Source organism: Clupea harengus, chromosome 24 (genome assembly GCF_900700415.2).
Source record: "Clupea harengus chromosome 24, Ch_v2.0.2, whole genome shotgun sequence".
Lineage (NCBI taxonomy): Eukaryota > Metazoa > Chordata > Actinopteri > Clupeiformes > Clupeidae > Clupea > Clupea harengus.
The window spans coordinates 16,079,187-16,096,142 of NC_045175.1; the positions used below are offsets into that span (position 1 = coordinate 16,079,187).

The 16,956-nt window shown below is 41.7% G+C and overlaps 1 protein-coding gene across 1 annotated transcript; it reads right to left on the minus strand.

Moving 5' to 3' along the window:
- Positions 1 to 11,720: 11,720 nt before the first annotated feature.
- Positions 11,721 to 16,752, minus strand: LOC116219109 (uncharacterized protein K02A2.6-like). Its single transcript, XM_042703519.1, has 3 exons — positions 14,861 to 16,752; positions 12,005 to 13,129; positions 11,721 to 11,768 (listed from the first exon to the last, which is right to left on the minus strand). The coding sequence occupies exons 1-3, from the start codon at positions 16,703 to 16,705 to the stop codon at positions 11,721 to 11,723; spliced, it is 3,018 nt and encodes a 1,005-aa protein (XP_042559453.1). The 5' UTR covers positions 16,706 to 16,752.
- Positions 16,753 to 16,956: the final 204 nt, after the last annotated feature.

Consider the following 16,956-nt stretch of genomic DNA (forward strand, 5'->3'; position numbering starts at 1 on the left):
TCCACAGGCCTTCAAAGATGCTGCGACAGAGCGTAGTGTAAAATTTCCGAGCAAATTCAAGCACCCCGAATACTATGATATACCCAAGCCACACCCTTGGAAGTCCATAATCTTCAAGTAATGGTATCATATTTTAAGCCTAGAAAGTTTGAAGGAGCTAGCTTAAACACTTTTCAGGTAATAGCAATTTGAAAATTGCTCTCCAGAAAAAAAGCGTCTTAAGTACAGGCACCACCTCCCCCCTAAAACATCTTTTTGTGACAAAACTATCGGGAGTAGAGAGCTAATATTTGGAACTATACCTATTAAGAAGTGTATGAACAACCTTGATTTTTTTCAGCCAAATCTGAGACGGTCGAGTGGGGAATTGTCCTTAAATTGTCACGTTTGGTGTGAAATGACTCGTATATGAACATCGCAAATCTTACATGTTCAATTATTGTCCCAAAAACACTATGGAAATTATTATGCAGACTTAATCATTCATACAGACAAACTATGGAACTAGAACAGCTCCACTTACTTTTGCTTTGCAGTATGGCCATAATAGCAGTAGTACCTTCTTTGGGCATCAGTGGGTCTTGGCCACCATTTTGTGTTTAAAGCTCAAGCTTGCAAAATTGCTGACATTAAACGCATGTAGAAATAACGTGAAAACGTCAAGGGCTTTGGTTGAGTGGGCCCCCTGGTCTACTCTTACCACAGGAAACCCACAGCTATCATACCTTATTCTGTGTGTTATCAGCTCAGTAACTGAGATATATGTTTTAGACACTGCCTCTTCTGCTGTTTATGCATGTGGAGATTATTCTGAATTCATATGCTGAGCATTTTTGATGTGCTTTTGATGTGAACGGTTGGAGTTTGCAAGCTGTATTGCCACATTTTGTGGGACAGAGATATGCCTACTTTCTTTGTTGAAGTTACTTATATGATATACATGATACACCTTACCTGCAGGTAACATGGGAATGCAGACAGGTGTCTTATATGATGTAATTAGGTTATCTCTGAGTGCTGTCACAGTGAGGTAACTACTGTTAATCATTAACAAACACAGCTTGAAGATCTGTTGATTTGACTAATCTGGACAGTTAAGTAAACATCAATGAAGCCAAAGGGTGGCCTATGAGTTGCCGTCTTTGCTACAGTATGTATCTTTGGGTTATTGGATCTTGTGTTCAACCGACTAGACTTTAAACCCTTTATATTGCATTTGATCTTTCAGGTTACTCTGAGTAGTGTGTTTTCTATGATGTCATTAGGCTATAGAAGTGCTTTGCAACAAAAGAGCTGTCTACCAGGAATTAGATAGATTAAAGGTGTGTGTGGATGATATTATTCCCGATGATTAGTCTAATAATTCTGTAACGCGAATGCTCTCATGCGAGGGCTATTTCCCTATGAGACATTGCTATCTAATTGTCATCTTACCACATGCTTGTCGTAATGCATTTGGGGTAAAATGGACTGCTTTGAGAATGTCCTGACAGCACAGATCACAAATCAGGTCATATATAGTGTGTAGATATGTCCGTTTCCCATGTCTATGAATAAGTCAGAAAACTCAGCACTCTTCCGACTAGTTTTTGGAATGGTCATCACAACTGCAAAGACAGTCATTTAAGAATCTCATGAATGAATGCGTTTTCGCAAAAACTAGGAAAATAAGGTATGAGCAAAACAACTAGAAAACTTGAGTGAGTTTAAATGTAGTTGTCAGTTTGTCTTTTGTAACGAACTGTTGTCTTGTCTCATAAAAAGATGTTGGTAGTGATAAAAAGGCATTGCAGTGTTACATGGTTTCATGATAAATGAATGCCTGCCATGCTGCCCCATATAAAATACAGTGTTATATTTGATCACTCATGAAGAAGATGACAATACAATAGTAACTTATTCTAGAACCAAGCATGTTCCATTGCCTTTATCCCATTCCAAATGAAATTAGACTATACAATGAATAGGGTTTCTCATGACAGCATCTCCATATGTTCTTAACAACATTAAGCAGAGTAAATGTTGTTACTCTGTAACCCAATACCCTCTTCTGTTGATTACTTATCTGGATGAAGTCATGCATATATAGACCCTGTCTATTTCTACAATCACTGCTAATTTCATACCATTTAAGAGTTTTGACTGTTTCCTCCACAGGACAGAAGATGGCTAAAATAGTAGTCATGGTGTTTGTAGCAGCAGCAACAGGAATAGGAGTAGTAGCAGGAGGAGCAGCAGCAGAAGGAGGAGCAGCATCAGCAGCAGCAGGAGGAACAGCAGCAGCAGCAGGAGGAGGAGGAGCAGCAGCAGCAGCAGCAGCAGGAGCAGCAGCAGCAGCAGCAGCAACAGGAGCAGCAGGAGGAGTAGCAGCAGCATTAACATTAGTAGTATCAGTATCAGTATCAGTAAAAGGAAAGGCATTAGCAGCAGCAGCAGTAGGAGTAGGAGCAGGAGTAGCAGCAGCAGTTGCAGTATTAGGAGCAGCAGCAGCAGCAGCATTAGCAGCAGGAGGAGCAGTAGGACTAGGAGTAGCAGTGGCAGTAAGAGTAAAAATAGGAAGTCTAAGAGCACGAGTAGAAGTAGCAGTAGGAGGAGCAAAAAGGTCATGATGCTAATTTACAAAAGCATGATCCAGATGAGGGAGCATCTGAGTTTATTTGATGTTTTTATCTTTTAATTCTCTGTTAATGTACTCTACCTTTTCTTTTAATGCACTCTACGTTTCTTTTAATGCGCTGCACCTTTTCAATCTATGATCTCTCCATGTTCTTTGTATCTGCTAAATGTGCTGTTGAATGTTATAATAGATATGGGTGCATTAATAAATATGTGAATGAATCATGTTGTTTGTACCGTACATATTAATGTGTTTATTTGCTGCTTATAGTAATGTAATGAAAAGAAGAGGTAAAGTACTTTCCAAATTGGAAATGTTTTAATATGTACACATTTTATCCCATTTTTTGTATGTTTCCCTCTACATTTCGTGTATTCCAATATAACTCTATACCTATGGTTATAGTCTACAGGCAAGATAATTATTTCAAGATTTTCTCACATGTAGAGGTTGTGTAAATGGTGTTTCTGCTCTTTGAGTGCAAACATAACATAACCACAAAGGTTGCCAAACACTAAGTTATTGGTTATGACCGTGGTGGCCTCGGGGCAGAGGAGAACAGATAAAAGGGCTCCTACTGCACAACATGGGGCCCCACCTGGGCTCAGAAAGATATGATGCATCATGTATGAGCAAATAGCCTTCATCCTTGATAAAGATTGGCATTACGTTATTAGGTGATCCGGGTGATAACCACAGCTCCATGATAAACAAAACAAACAGAGAACTATAAACCTTTACCATGTAAATTTTAGAAACAAGTAAAGTTAACCTAAAATATTGTAACATGAACTTGAGGTAAGGATGGTACTAGGTGTTGAACACATTAAGGGTTTAGCCCAGGTCTGTAGGGAGGTCAGAGGGCATCCTCCCCCTAGACAATGTTTTAGATTCTGGCAGCTAAATGCACCATTTTCACCGTCCATGGCATGCAGGGCCCATTGTCTGTCTGTCTGACTCACATGAACATTAGCCCATCCAGTGTCAACAATGACCAGCCCTTTAACCGCTGTGCTCTCTCTCTGTCTTTCTGTCTCTCTTGTGCAAAATGCCCAACTATGAAGTAGATATGCTGCATAACTGCATAACTTACCTGCATCTTTGATGAATGATATATCATTTTCAAGGGCGTTAATATATGACCAAAATGACAGATGAATAGATCCAGGGCTGTTTTTTTAATCATTGTTATTTGTAAAAAAAAAAAAAAAAAGACATTGGGGGCAGTTCATAAAACATTCAGGGCTGCAGCCTAATGGTGCCCAGGCCTAATGGTGCCTAAAGGGGCTGTAGCTCAGGCCTAACGGTGCCTAAAGGGGCTGTAGCTCAGGCCTAACGGTGCCTAAAGGGGCTGTAGCTCAGGCCTAACGGTGCCTAAAGGGGCTGTAGCTCAGGCCTAACGGTGACTAAAGGGGCTGTAGTTCAGGCCTAACGGTGCCCATGCCTAAAGGGGCTGTAGCTGTATGCCTAGCATTATGAAGGAGGATTGTGTCACTGAGTCTATTCACAAGCAATATAACACAAATACAAATATCATTCATTTAGTTTTCCTATTATTCCAACAACTATCTATTGCTTTTTACACCTGTCAGGATTGCTGTTCATGTAGAATCCTTCTCTGTAATGACATACAAGCTCCACCTAGTGGTATTTTACCTGAACTGCTGCTGCTCATGTAGAATCCTTCTCTGTATTGACATGCAAGCTCCACCTAGTGGTGTTTTATCTGAACTGCACCACTAGAGGCTTGCCCTGTCCCTTCTGCCTCCTTTCCTGTAGTGGGGCAACATGTGCACTGTCATACGCCAATATTGATATGGCAGCATGGAAGAAATCAGCATCTAGAGGAGATTTTAAATCTACAGACATGCATGCCCTCTTGCATAAGACCTCGTACCACTCAAAACATACTCATAAGGGAAGAGTGAAATCACAACTTATTGGCTTCAGAAGAATCTGCTCTTTTCAGGAAGTCGTTGAAATAGCTGCAAGAACTTTGTTTAAGGTCTTGAGATTAAGGGGTTATGCCCGTACATTTTTTAGGTCTATAAAAGCAGAAGTCAGGCAAACTTTTGGTCACCCTTGAATTTAAAATGACAACGAGGGCAAACAATTCAATCCATTTGTAAATACATATTCATCATCACATTTAAATACAACAAATAAAAGGACTCATTCCGCTAAAAAGGGAGCCCCCCTAGGTGTGTGTGTGTGTGTGTGTGTGTGTGTGTGTGTGTGTGTGTGTGTGTGTGTGTGTGTGTGTGTGTGTGTGTGTCTGTCTGTGTGTGTGTGTGTGTGTGTGTGTGTGTGATTGCATCCCTGAGCAGTATGCAAATATGACTTGTGTTCTAATTTTTTTTCTGATTGAAAGTAATTCTCAAAACCTCAAGCCATATTCTTTGCCTAGCGTTCTGTTGTGCAGGAAAACTATTATAATTTGGCAAAATGACCATCAGTTGGACTATATTAATATTGTAGGTCTACCGTTGTGTTGCATGACGTTAACAGCAATGGAGAAGATTAGGGATCGCTGTAACACCAAATCTGACCACAGATTTACACTGATAAATTGTGGGGGGCGCTGTGGAGCTCCTGTGTGCAGAGGCGTCTTCTGATCCACATGAAACCTACTATCCTAAGTGTAGCAGAAGAGGCAAGCTATGAGCAGGGTGAACTATACCCAATCGTTGTATACTGATAAACATAACACTAAAGAGGAAAATGCTTCACTACTTCTATGGATGTAATCGAACAAACAACAATTTATCAAATATGTATTTTAAGGATCTATGTTTTGTAGTGGATGCAATTTTGGTGGGGCACTGCAGCACCTGCCCATACGGACGAGCCTCGGCTGACTATTACAGTCTTGGACATTCATTCATTTTAAAAGCCTGGTTCTTCTGGGGACACAACAAATTAAACTGTGTTAAAAAAAATGATGAATCTTACTATCATTTATTTTATAAGTAGGGTGAATTTATTGTATCCATTCAAGTAAGTAGGGTGAAGACTGTCATGAATTCTCATGATTTTAAGATGTATATTGAATATTTTCATTAAAGACTGAAGTTTCAAAACTGTCATGTTTCACCAAGACACAGCATGAGGGTGAATGGAAAGGAAGCAGTGTGCACTGAAGCAGGGAGAGGACAGTTATACTCATGGGTGTAGAGGTGCAGTTCACCACTAGGTGGCGCCTCTAGATCACCGGAGAGAGGGATTCCATGTGAACAAGAGGTCCTGACAAGTGAGGTCATGGCCTTCACTTTGAGATTCACTTCTGGCACATTTACAAAACAAACAAACAAACAAACAAACAAATAAACTAAACTTGTTGTATGATGAATAATAATACATTTGAAAAAATACATCAAACTGACACTAGTGGTGCAGTTCAGTTACCCTCTTTTCTTTTATTCATTACAACATTACATATCACCATGGCAACACTAGTCCCAAGGCACTATTGGCATCTGATTTCATCACTATTGTGACACTGATTTACTACTGTAACAAACCAAGAAGCAGTAGGTTACATGTTGTGAATGTCTTTATTGTTTAATCAATGTCAACACAGGCATTCCCAAAGCAAAAAAAAAAGAATCATGTACAACCTCAAACTGAAATGCTGAAAAATGTCTCCTAGGTTCTCCATACCCAACGTTTCTCCTTCTCTTAAAATGTCTCCTGCCATACCAACAGTGGCTCCTGTTCCACCTCCTACTCCTCCGCAATGTGCTCCTTCTTTGGTTCCTGCCTTGCACCCCGAGACAGGACTTAAGGATGCCAAAGAGGTCGCCATGCCAACGATGGATCCAACATACCCTCCAGTTGCCCCGCCAACCGATCCCGCGACGGCTCCTGACACTCCTCAATTTGCTGCTCTGGCTATGGGCTTACTGCCCCGACACCCAAAACCTTATGACCTATTCCTACCGCGCCCATGCAACCTCCTAACGCCCCTCCCAACGTGCCCCCGCAAAGACCTCCTTTCACCCTTGCACCCCTTTATTTGGGCACGTTTCTGAGCTCCTCTCCACAAGTTGTTTATAACAACAATAACTGGAGTCTAATGACTTATTGCCTCTCCACAAGTTTTTTCTGAGCTTGGATGTGTGAACACAAACTTTAGTGATTACTGTCCTTAGTTCCTCCTCAGTGTGACCTTTGGTGTGACCTCTACAGGGTCTGTGTTGTGAGTCCCCTCTTCTTCCCTCTTCTTGTTGTTGTTACCTGGATCTCACACCTGTAAATAAAGTACACAGTTGTGGCAGGTGACGTCTCTACTTATGTTTGGACACATTTGTATTAGGACTATATCAGTACATACAGTATATCATTCAGATACTCACAAGAAGCAAAGATCAAACACATGGGAATTATAAGCCTACATACAGGCTGCTGAGTACTTTTGATCATTTACACCATGTAGGCTACTCTAAGTGGCTTTAGATAACTGTCTGCTGAAATAACAGGAATGGATGTGATATATTTTTGGCCACTGGTGGACATTTCGGTGCTGTATACCTCTGGCCTGCACACCTTCTCTTACCATATCTTCCCATACACTTTGTGTTAGTGTTGTCATGCCCATCTTAAAGTTTGAGGGATGAGGAAATACGAGATGAAATATGATTTGAGATGCTGAAAGACAGGAATGTACTGGGAAAAATGGGACTACATTGGGCAAAGAAAGACTGACAATGGAATTAAAATACTGGCCGCCTCCTGTGTGTGTTATTTGAGCCATGTAAGTGAATTGTTGCTTGTATTTCAATGGACTAATGTATTGACTTATGTAGTGTAACTTGAGCGCATTTTTAATACATAATGTATTATGGAATTGTTTGGATCTGATTGTATTTCATTTCTCCTTTCCTCCTAGAAACCACACACACACACACACACACACACACACACACACACACACACACACACACACACACACACACATACATCTATACAGTCCTACTCATATTCTCGCCGTAAACTTCAATAATGGACTTGTGAAATGTGAATCCTTACTGGACAGTGTGTTCTCACCAACACCCCCATTTGGTCTCAAGCCAGCCACCCTAAACTCTAAAACTCCTCTTCAGAATCTATGGCTGACGTGTGTTCTTTAATCCAAAAAAGAGTGTCTGCCAACGGAGAGGATTTTTGTGGCTTTATTTTAAAAAAAGACATTAACAGACATGAAATATCCAACTATGTTATGTGACACGTTGACACAGTCAGAAAAAACCTGAGACTCCTCACTTCTCGTGCCTTCCCAAAGATAAACTACTGCCCGGCTACGGCAGCACAGTAAGTCCAAAACAATCGTCCCTTAAAGCTACAGGCACCTATATTAAGTAAACCATCAATGCATTAAATAGGCCTATGGCACCTAGTCATTGAGGTGAGCGAGCAAGGAACAAAAATAGTGGCCATACACGTCCAAAAGGTTACTATAGTTACATGAAGTAACTTGAGACAGTTTCAAGTGTTATTGGCACTTAATAAATGAAATAGAATATAAATGAATTTAATTGAATTGAGCAGTCTTTGAGTTGCTGGCCTGCATTTGTTGTCAGACACTTTCTCTTAGTCCTTGCTCTCATGTGCCCATCTCACTTCTGTGTCGGCTGCTCAGTGCAGGGAGGTCATGTGACTTCAAAGAAACATGCAGGAGGCCATTTAGGGGATGTATGCCACTGCCGCTGTCTGAAAAGGTGTTGCAGACAGAACCGTTACTCCCAACAGGCCTGTGTGTGGCTTTCATCTCTCAGTTTAGCCGTTTCGTTTTTTCTGTCAAGCAGAGTGAACGTGTTATTCATCACGTATGTCTCTGTGCAGAGCACATCAACAGGAAGTCATGTGGGGAAGCCATGACCACACATGTACCGAGATGAAGCCTGTACTGAGACCTCCTCTGAGGCAGTGATAAGGTGATTGGTTTATTTCATTGAGATGCTGATCTGATTGGCCAGTTCTGTGTGTGAGAGACAAGGGTGTTGCTATGTTTTTTTATGTTGCAAACAAACTTATTTTTAACAGTGATCTGTAGTACTTCATATACTTCATGAACACAAACTTCATCTCCACTGTTCTCAACAAAAATTGTATTTAGGATAAATTGAAATCTTCAGAAAATTATTATAATAAAATAATTTGGTGTTTTATATTATTTCTAAGTAGATGTTGTTGTTATCTATAACATTTTGAATGGAAACTATTCCTGTTATCAAGAATAGTAACAATATGTGTAAAATGTTGATATTTCTTATATATTTTATACAATTAAAACAGCCTGGGGTGAGATTGACCCCAAAGAACACCTATGCGTACCGAATGTGTAAAGGACATTGAAAACATATCATGTTAATTTTGTGTTTACCCAGTCTTCCCCATTAAATTAGGAAAAGTCATTAAATATGAAGCAAAAACAAATGATGTCAGTCATTTATTTAGAGACGTTAAACATTGAATGGGGTCAAATTGACCCCAAAGATAGTAGGAGGGTAAAATAGGAGAGTGACCTGTTTTGAATTTGCAAACACCAGTGGGATACACAAATCTCCGACCTGCACTACATCTTCTAAAGTGAACTATGTGGCAAAACGTCTCATATGGAGAAATGAAATAGAAAATAAATATTGATAATAATGATTTTATTACTAATTATGATGTAGTACTGATTATTATTGTTTATATTCAGAGTCTCTAAAAACATTAGATTAGACTACTTTAGATTGCACAAGTTTAAAATAGGCCTAAATATAGTTACCATTATGAATGAAACCTTTCAAATCTTTTGTTTTTCTTCATTAGAACCAAAATCACCAGTTAAAGAATACTTGCCATTTCCTTTTGCTTAAATAGCCAAGTGGTCATGTGTGTATTTGCATTCACAGACATTTCCTGGAAATGGCGTGACTTCTCCTGGTGAAAGTTTGTCATTGCCAATAGAAAAGACCAGTGGGAGACACATACCTCTCATCTGCACTTCATTTTATCTTCCCATAAACCTTTTGGTATTGTTTTCAAGTCTGTTATTTAAATGTGAGGAACAAGGAAATACGAGACAAAATATAATAATAATAATAATAATAATAATAATAATACATTTGAATAGCACGACATATGATTGTGTGTGTGTGTTTCTCAAGAGAGTGAGAGAGGAATGCACAGTTAGGCAGTTAGTAGTTGAGCTGTAGTGTGTGTTGACGTGCATTCTGTATGCAGTACAACAAGGTTTGTACTACAAAAGAAAGAAAAGATTTAAAAAAAATGGGAATTATAGGCCTACATACAGGCTGGTGAGTCCTTTTGATCATTTACACCAGTGGTCACCAACCCGTCGATCGACGGGTCGATCTCAGAGACTTTCCCTGTCGCTCTCCAAAATAAAATGCTCTGTGTGGTTTTATGTTGTTTTCTAGTGCACAATACAATTTTGATAGTGCAATATCTAGAGTTAGATTTTCTTGTATTAATTTCTAGGCTCCCACCTGTAGCAGGTGCTGATGTTGCTCTTTGTGACACATAACAATCGCTTATTAATTAGAATGGAATATAGATTAGCTAAAATAAGCAGGGTGTCTATTGGGCCCCACCCTGTTACAAATACAAATAGGTGGGCCTTGGAGTATAAAAGGTTGAGAACCCCTGATTAAGTGTGTTTTTGGTCACATCAATTTGAAAGCTGGTCCAAAGTGTTTGATTTCATTCAATTACAATTAGGCCAAATAAAAAGTTAAGTTGTAAGTACAGTTTGGAGTCTGGACAATCTTTTTCTCTCAACGCCTCAATAGGTAGATCTTGCCTGTCTCCAAGGCAGAGGTCGGTGATCTTGGGACTAAAAAGGTTGGTGACCACTGATTTACACCCTAAAGGCCTCCTTAGTGGCTTTAGGTAACTGTTTGCTGAAATAACAGAAATGGATGTGATATATTTTTGGCCACTGGTGGACATTTTGGTGCTGTTTAGCAAACACCAGTGGGAGACACATACAGTACCTCTAGCCTGCACACCTTCTCTTACCATCAATGCATTAAATAGGCCTATGGCACCTAGTCAGTGAAGTGAGCGAGCAAGGAACAAAAACAGTGGCCATACACGTCCAAAAGGTTACTATAGTTATATGAAGTAACTTGAGACAGTTTCAAGTGTTATTGACACTAAATAAATGAAATAGAATAGAACTGAATTTAATTGAATTGAACAGTCTTTGAGTTTCTGGCCTGCATATGTTGTCAGACACTTTCTCTTAGTCCTTGCTCTTCTGGGCCCATCTCACTTCTGTGTCGGCTGCTCAGTGCAGGGAGGTCATGTGACCTCAAAGAAACATGCAGGAGGCCATTTAGGGGATGTATGACACTGCCACTGTCTGAGGCAGAGAACACCGTCACTCACAACAGGCCTGTGTGTGGCTTTCAGTTCTCAGTTTAGCCGTTTAGTTTTTTCTGTCAAGCAGAATGAACGTGTTATTTATCACGTATGTCTCTGTGCAGAGCACATCAACAGGAAGTCACGTGGGGAAACCATGACCACACATGTGCACTGAGATGAAGTCTGTACTGAGACCTCCTCTGAGGCAGTGATAAGGTGATTGGTTTAGTTTAGAGACGAAAATAAACTGAAATGTGCCTTTGAATTGTTTGTTACCTTAACCTTGTTGCCTTAACTGTGAATGCTACTCAGATTATATGCTCATGTATTGCCTGTGTAGGCTGAGACCTTATGTTATGCTTAATGATGTACAGTTACAGTTATTATCATGTGGCATATGGAATAATGTATTGACTTATGTGGTCTAACTTGAGCGCATTTTTAATACATAATGATTGTTTGGATCTGATTGTATTTCATTTCTCCTTTTGTAGTAACTTGAACAACTTTATGTTCAATCTGTTTAGTACCACGTAATCCAACAATACAGTTTCATGCAGGTAGCTTTATCCAACCGCTAGCATGCAGGTAAACTTCCAACTGACACCCAGACCAACCACCCACTCCAGACTACTGCTGCCACCTAGTGGCTTGAATGCTAAAATAGTAAATACACTTTACTACATCTCCCCCCTTTTAAGCAGGAACAAAATCTTAATGAGGTAAATTACTTAACACCCAACCGCAGGTCAGTATTCTCCCCACAGCACTGTACCTATTAAATTTACAGAACAGAACAGAATTATTATTATTAATTATTATTATTATTTTTTTATTTTATTTATATATATCAGTGTGTGTGTTTGTGTGTGTTATCAGTCCTTGTCAGTCCATCACACAATTATGTGTCAGTGTATATCCAGTGTGTGCATCTTCATTTTCAGTATGTCTCAAAGTCCTCCAGATATGCAGGAGGCCTGAGTGTCTTCCCCCTGCATGAGGACTCTCTACCCCTTCCCCCAAAGTCCCTTGGTTCTCGTCCCTGTCAGGAACAGGCGCCGTCTCTGTGTCCTCCTGTTCAGAAGGGGTTACCAGTTCTGGTGTAGTAGGCCCCGACGACGGAGCTGCATCGGAACTAGGTGAAGTGTAGCCCCCCACTTCTACCTCAGGATTCTCCACTGGATAACACGCTCTTGAATGGATCTGGTCTACATGCCTCCTGACCACTCGGCCGTCCGCCAGCCTCACCTTGTAGGAGACTGGCCCTGTCGCTGTCTCTACATGTCCAGGAATCCATCTCGGTCCCGGGCCAAAATTCCTGGTGAGGACAGGATCCTCTTCTCCAAAATGTCGGCCCCTTGCCCTCCTGTCATGGTTTTCTTTCAGTTTACCTTGTTTGTCTTGCACCCTCTTTTTCAGGTCAGGATGTATCAAATCCAGACTGCAGCGAAGTTTTCGACCCATCAACATTTCTGCGGGTGACAACCCTGTAGTGGTCTGTGGTGTTGTCCTATATGCGAATAAAGCTCTTGCCACTTTTGTTCTTAAAGAGCCCTCAGAACACTTCTTCATCATCCGCTTAAAAAATGTTACGGCTCGGTCAGCTAAACCATTGCTGGAGGGATGGTAGGGTGCTGATGTTGTATGCCGTATGCCATTTTTCTGCAGGAACTCCTTGAACTCCCCACTCATGAAACAAGTACCATTGTCTGACACTAATAGATCTGGTAATCCGTGGTTACTGAAACTAACTCGCAAACATTCAATGGTGGTAGCTGAAGAGGAAGAAACTACCGGATATACATCCATCCACTTTGAGTGGGCATCAATGAGCACAAAAAACATTTTTCCCATGAAAGGTCCTGCGTAATCGACATGCAGCCTTTGCCAGGGCCGGGCCGGCCAGTCCCATGGGTGAAGTGGAGCTACTGGTGGGTTATGCCTGTACTCCTGGCATGTGCTGCAGGTTTTCACCACATTCTCCACATCTTGGTCCAGCCTTGGCCACCACACATAACTCCTCGCCAACGCCTTCATACGAGATACCCCAGGATGGCATTGATGTAACTGCTTCAATACGCCACTTCGGCCTGACTTAGGCACAATGACTCGTGCTCCCCAGAGCACACACCCGTTCTGCACACTTAACCCTTGTATGGTGTTCATTTTTTTGTTACTCAGAAGGTGTTGTGGGTCTGGTGGACCCGCTCGATTTTTGGGTGTTTAATTCAACACAATCAAACAATTTTATGGTAAAATACTCAACAGATATTTACTTCATTCCAATTAGAAGCAATATGAACAGCAAATATGGTTAATATTTGCCCTTTAACTTTGTTATATCACATTTATGAATTTAAGTGCTAGCCGTTTTTTTTTTTTTTTTTTACAAAATCAAGAAAATCAATTATAATCGAGATATCAGTGGACAAAATTCAACAAATTTACAAATGAAGCAAGGTTTTCCATAACTATTTGATTTATGTGAATTTCATTTGAAATCAGGTCAGTTTACATAGCACAACATGGGTGGATGGGGCATCAGCACTGTCCTCCTGAATCCTCCTAATGGTAGCTGCAGAGGCTGAGGTTCTTGGAACATGTTGTCTTCTCAGGATTTAAGGTTTCACCAGTGTCTTTCCCAGTTCCTGGAGAAAAAGGCTTATCCTCTGGAGCTTCCCTCTCTTCCATTCCGGGTTTAGTGCCATCCAGGTGACAAAGGCGTTGTACGCCATGATGTCCAATATGGTAAATAAAATCGCCAGTGGCCAGTGTAGGGTCCTCCTTTTACAGCTGTAGGCAGACACCAACTTGTCTATGTTGTCCACCCCTCCTTTTGTGGCATTATAATCCATGATGATCTCTGGTTTTTGATGCTCCAGGCCAGATATTCTCCCATCCCAGTGCAGTGTACTCATGACTATCACATTCTTGCGTTTCTTTGGCACATAGGATACCAGGGACGTGTCAGCCGTGTACACAAACTTGGAAGAGTTGACAGGCCTGTTCTTTGTAGGCAGCAGTTGGGGTGGGAGCTCAGACCTGTTTTTTCTTATCGTTCCCACCATGGTCAGCTCCTGTCCCAGCTTGTACGATGTAAAAGAAATTGTAGCATGTGATGTTGTGTCCACTGAGTCCCTGAGCCATGTCCAGGACAACTCTCATTCCTTGATTTTTCTCAGGGCGTCCTCATCAGGTTAACCTATGTAGCCTTGTAAGTTCCAAGCATATGAGGAAGTCGCATCACAGGCAGCCCAGATCTTTATACCATATTTTGCAAGTTTAGATGGTATATAATGTCTAAAGGGGCAGCGGCCCCTAAATGGCATCAGCGGCAGGGGCAGAAACACAAAACTCTTACTCACACTTACTCACACACTCACTCAAACACACACACACACTTAGCCTACATACACACAAGGCCCACATACACACAAACACACATAAGCGTGCGCGCACACACACAAACACACACACAGACTTACAGCAGGCCCACTCACATACACGTGCGCGCAAACACACACGCGCACACAACACACACACACACACACACACACACACACACACACACACACACACTCACTTACAGCAGACCCAGACAGGAGGAGAACAGACTTTAGGTACACAGGACCTACAATTTCCACACTTTTATTTGCCCCGGGTCCAGTGGACCCGAACACCCTGTATGTAATATAAATGTGTAGGGGGGGGGGTTACGGTGTGCGGTCAATGAAAATTTGGTCTGATATATGTTCTTCGCAGAAAATGAGCCAAAGCCAATGAGTCTGAGTTTGAAAAACTAATTAATCATATTATTTTTGTTAGGATAAAAAATGAAAACGGGTCCCACAGACCCGAATACCATACAAGGGTTAATTCATTTTTTCTAACATTGTATGGCCTGAACTCCTCTCCCTCCATTTCTTGTGGCCACCCCTTCTGCACCATCTCTCTAACTCTCGCCAGCACTGCATCTCTGTTAGTCCATGATCTCACTTGGTCAGCTGACACCAGTGTAATGTCCGAATTCTCCAGCATGAGCACTCTCTCCTCTGGCCCTTCTGCTTTCTGCACCTCGGGTAATGACAGGCGGCTGAGTGCATCAGCATTTCCATGATCCTTCCCTGGTCTGTAATGGATCTCATATTCGTATGCCCGTAACGTCACTGCCCATCTCTGAATGCGTGGAGAAGCCATCTGGGGAACTGCTTTCAATTCATTGAACAGTGACAGCAGCGGTTTATGGTCAGTCAAAATTGTAAACCTACGGCCATAGATGTATTTGTGGAACCTCTGAACTCCGAAAATTACAGCTAAGCCCTCTTTATCTAGCTGAGAGTAATTGCGCTCAGCTTTGCTCAGTGTGCGAGACATGAATCCTATAGGCCTCTCTGCCCCATTAGGCATTTTGTGAGATAGCACCGCTCCTACACCATATGGAGATGCGTCACATGAAAGGATTATTTCCTTTGTAGGGTCATAATGGACCAAGACTTCAGCGGACTGCAGTAGTCTCTTTGACTCTTCAAATGCAGCTTGTTGTTCTGCTCTCCATCTCCACTCAGTGTCTTTACACAGTAGCTTGTGCACAGGAGCTAAAACAGTTGATAGGTTGGGCAGAAACTTATTGTAATAGTTTAGAAGACCCAAATAGGCCTTTAACTCTGTCACATTTGATGGTGGTGGTGCATTTTCAATGGCTCGTACCTTGTCTGATATTGGGTGCAGGCCCATGGAGTCCACTTTGTGACCCAGGAAAACCACTTCACTTGCCATGAACGTGCACTTGCTCCTCTTGAGTCGTAGCCCTGCATCCTGTAGTCTCTGCAAGACTACTTTCAAAGTGTGGAGGTGCTCTCGGTCATTTCTGCCCGTCAGCAGGATGTCATCCAGGAAAATCGCCATGTGTGGTATCCCCTGTAGGACTCCCTCAATCGTGCGCTGAAAAATAGCCGGGCTGGAAGAGACTCCAAAAGGTAAGACTTTATAAGTGAAAAGCCCCTTGTGAGTATTCACCGTCACAAACTTCTTTGACTCCTCATCTAAAGCAATTTGATGATAAGCATGGCTCATGTCTACCTTGCTAAATTTTTCTCCCCCTGACAGGTTTGCAAACAAGTCCTCTATCCTGGGAATCGGGTATTGCTCAAGTTTTGACACTCTGTTAACAGTCAATTTATAATCCCCACACAGCCTCACAGTATTGTCAGGTTTCAAAACTGGAACCAGAGGAGCAGCCCATTCAGAATATTTGACTGGCTCTATAACATCCTCTCTCCGCAATCGATCCAATTCAGCCTCAACCTTTGCTCTCATTGCATACGGCACTGGTCTTGGTTTGAAAAATCTGGGTGCTGCTTCCTTGAATTTTGCTGGTGGCCCCCTCAGCTTACCCAATTCCTCCTTAAACACTTCCTCATTTTGTGTTAGCACATCTTGCAATGTTTGTGCTTTTGCGCCCGTCAGGTGATTTATTGAGCTCCATTCTAAGCCCAGTTCTTTAATCCAGCCTCTCCCAAGCAGGTTTGGTGCAGTGCCTGGCACTACCACCAGCGGCAAGTCTTTCCTTGTTTTTTTGTGTTTCACAGCGACAGTCACAGTTCCTAATATTTCCACTTTCTGTCCCGTATACGTCCTCAGTTTAATGGAACCATCTGCCAGTTCTGGCCTGATTTTCCCTGACCACAGCTTTTGGAAATCCGCCTCATTCATTACTGTCACCCCACAACCTGTGTCTACTTCAAACTTGGTTTTCTTGTCATTAACTGTCAATGTCATGGTGAGAGGTGCAACTTTTGGGATAACAGTGTCTCCTATGATCTTCATCACAAACACATCCTCTTCCTCTGATTCACTCCCTTCTCTACCACTGACATGATGTGTTCTCTGGGTTTTCCCCCATTTTCTTGTCTGCTGTTTTTCCCCCTTTTTATCTAAGTATACATCCAGTGAGAATCTAGACT

What these genes read in the sequence shown, in the direction of transcription:
- LOC116219109 (XM_042703519.1), bottom strand. Translation starts at nt 16,705, where the DNA reads ATGAATGAGGCGGATTTCCAAAAGCTGTGGTCAGGGAAAATCAGGCCA. An exon ending in GAAAAAATGAATTAACCCTT is followed by an intron (nt 13,130 to 14,860) that starts GTATGGTATTCG and finishes TTAAGTGTGCAG; the next exon opens with AACGGGTGTGTGCTCTGGGG. An exon ending in AAGGGACTTTGGGGGAAGGG is followed by an intron (nt 11,769 to 12,004) that starts GTAGAGAGTCCT and finishes TAAATTTAATAG; the next exon opens with GTACAGTGCTGTGGGGAGAA.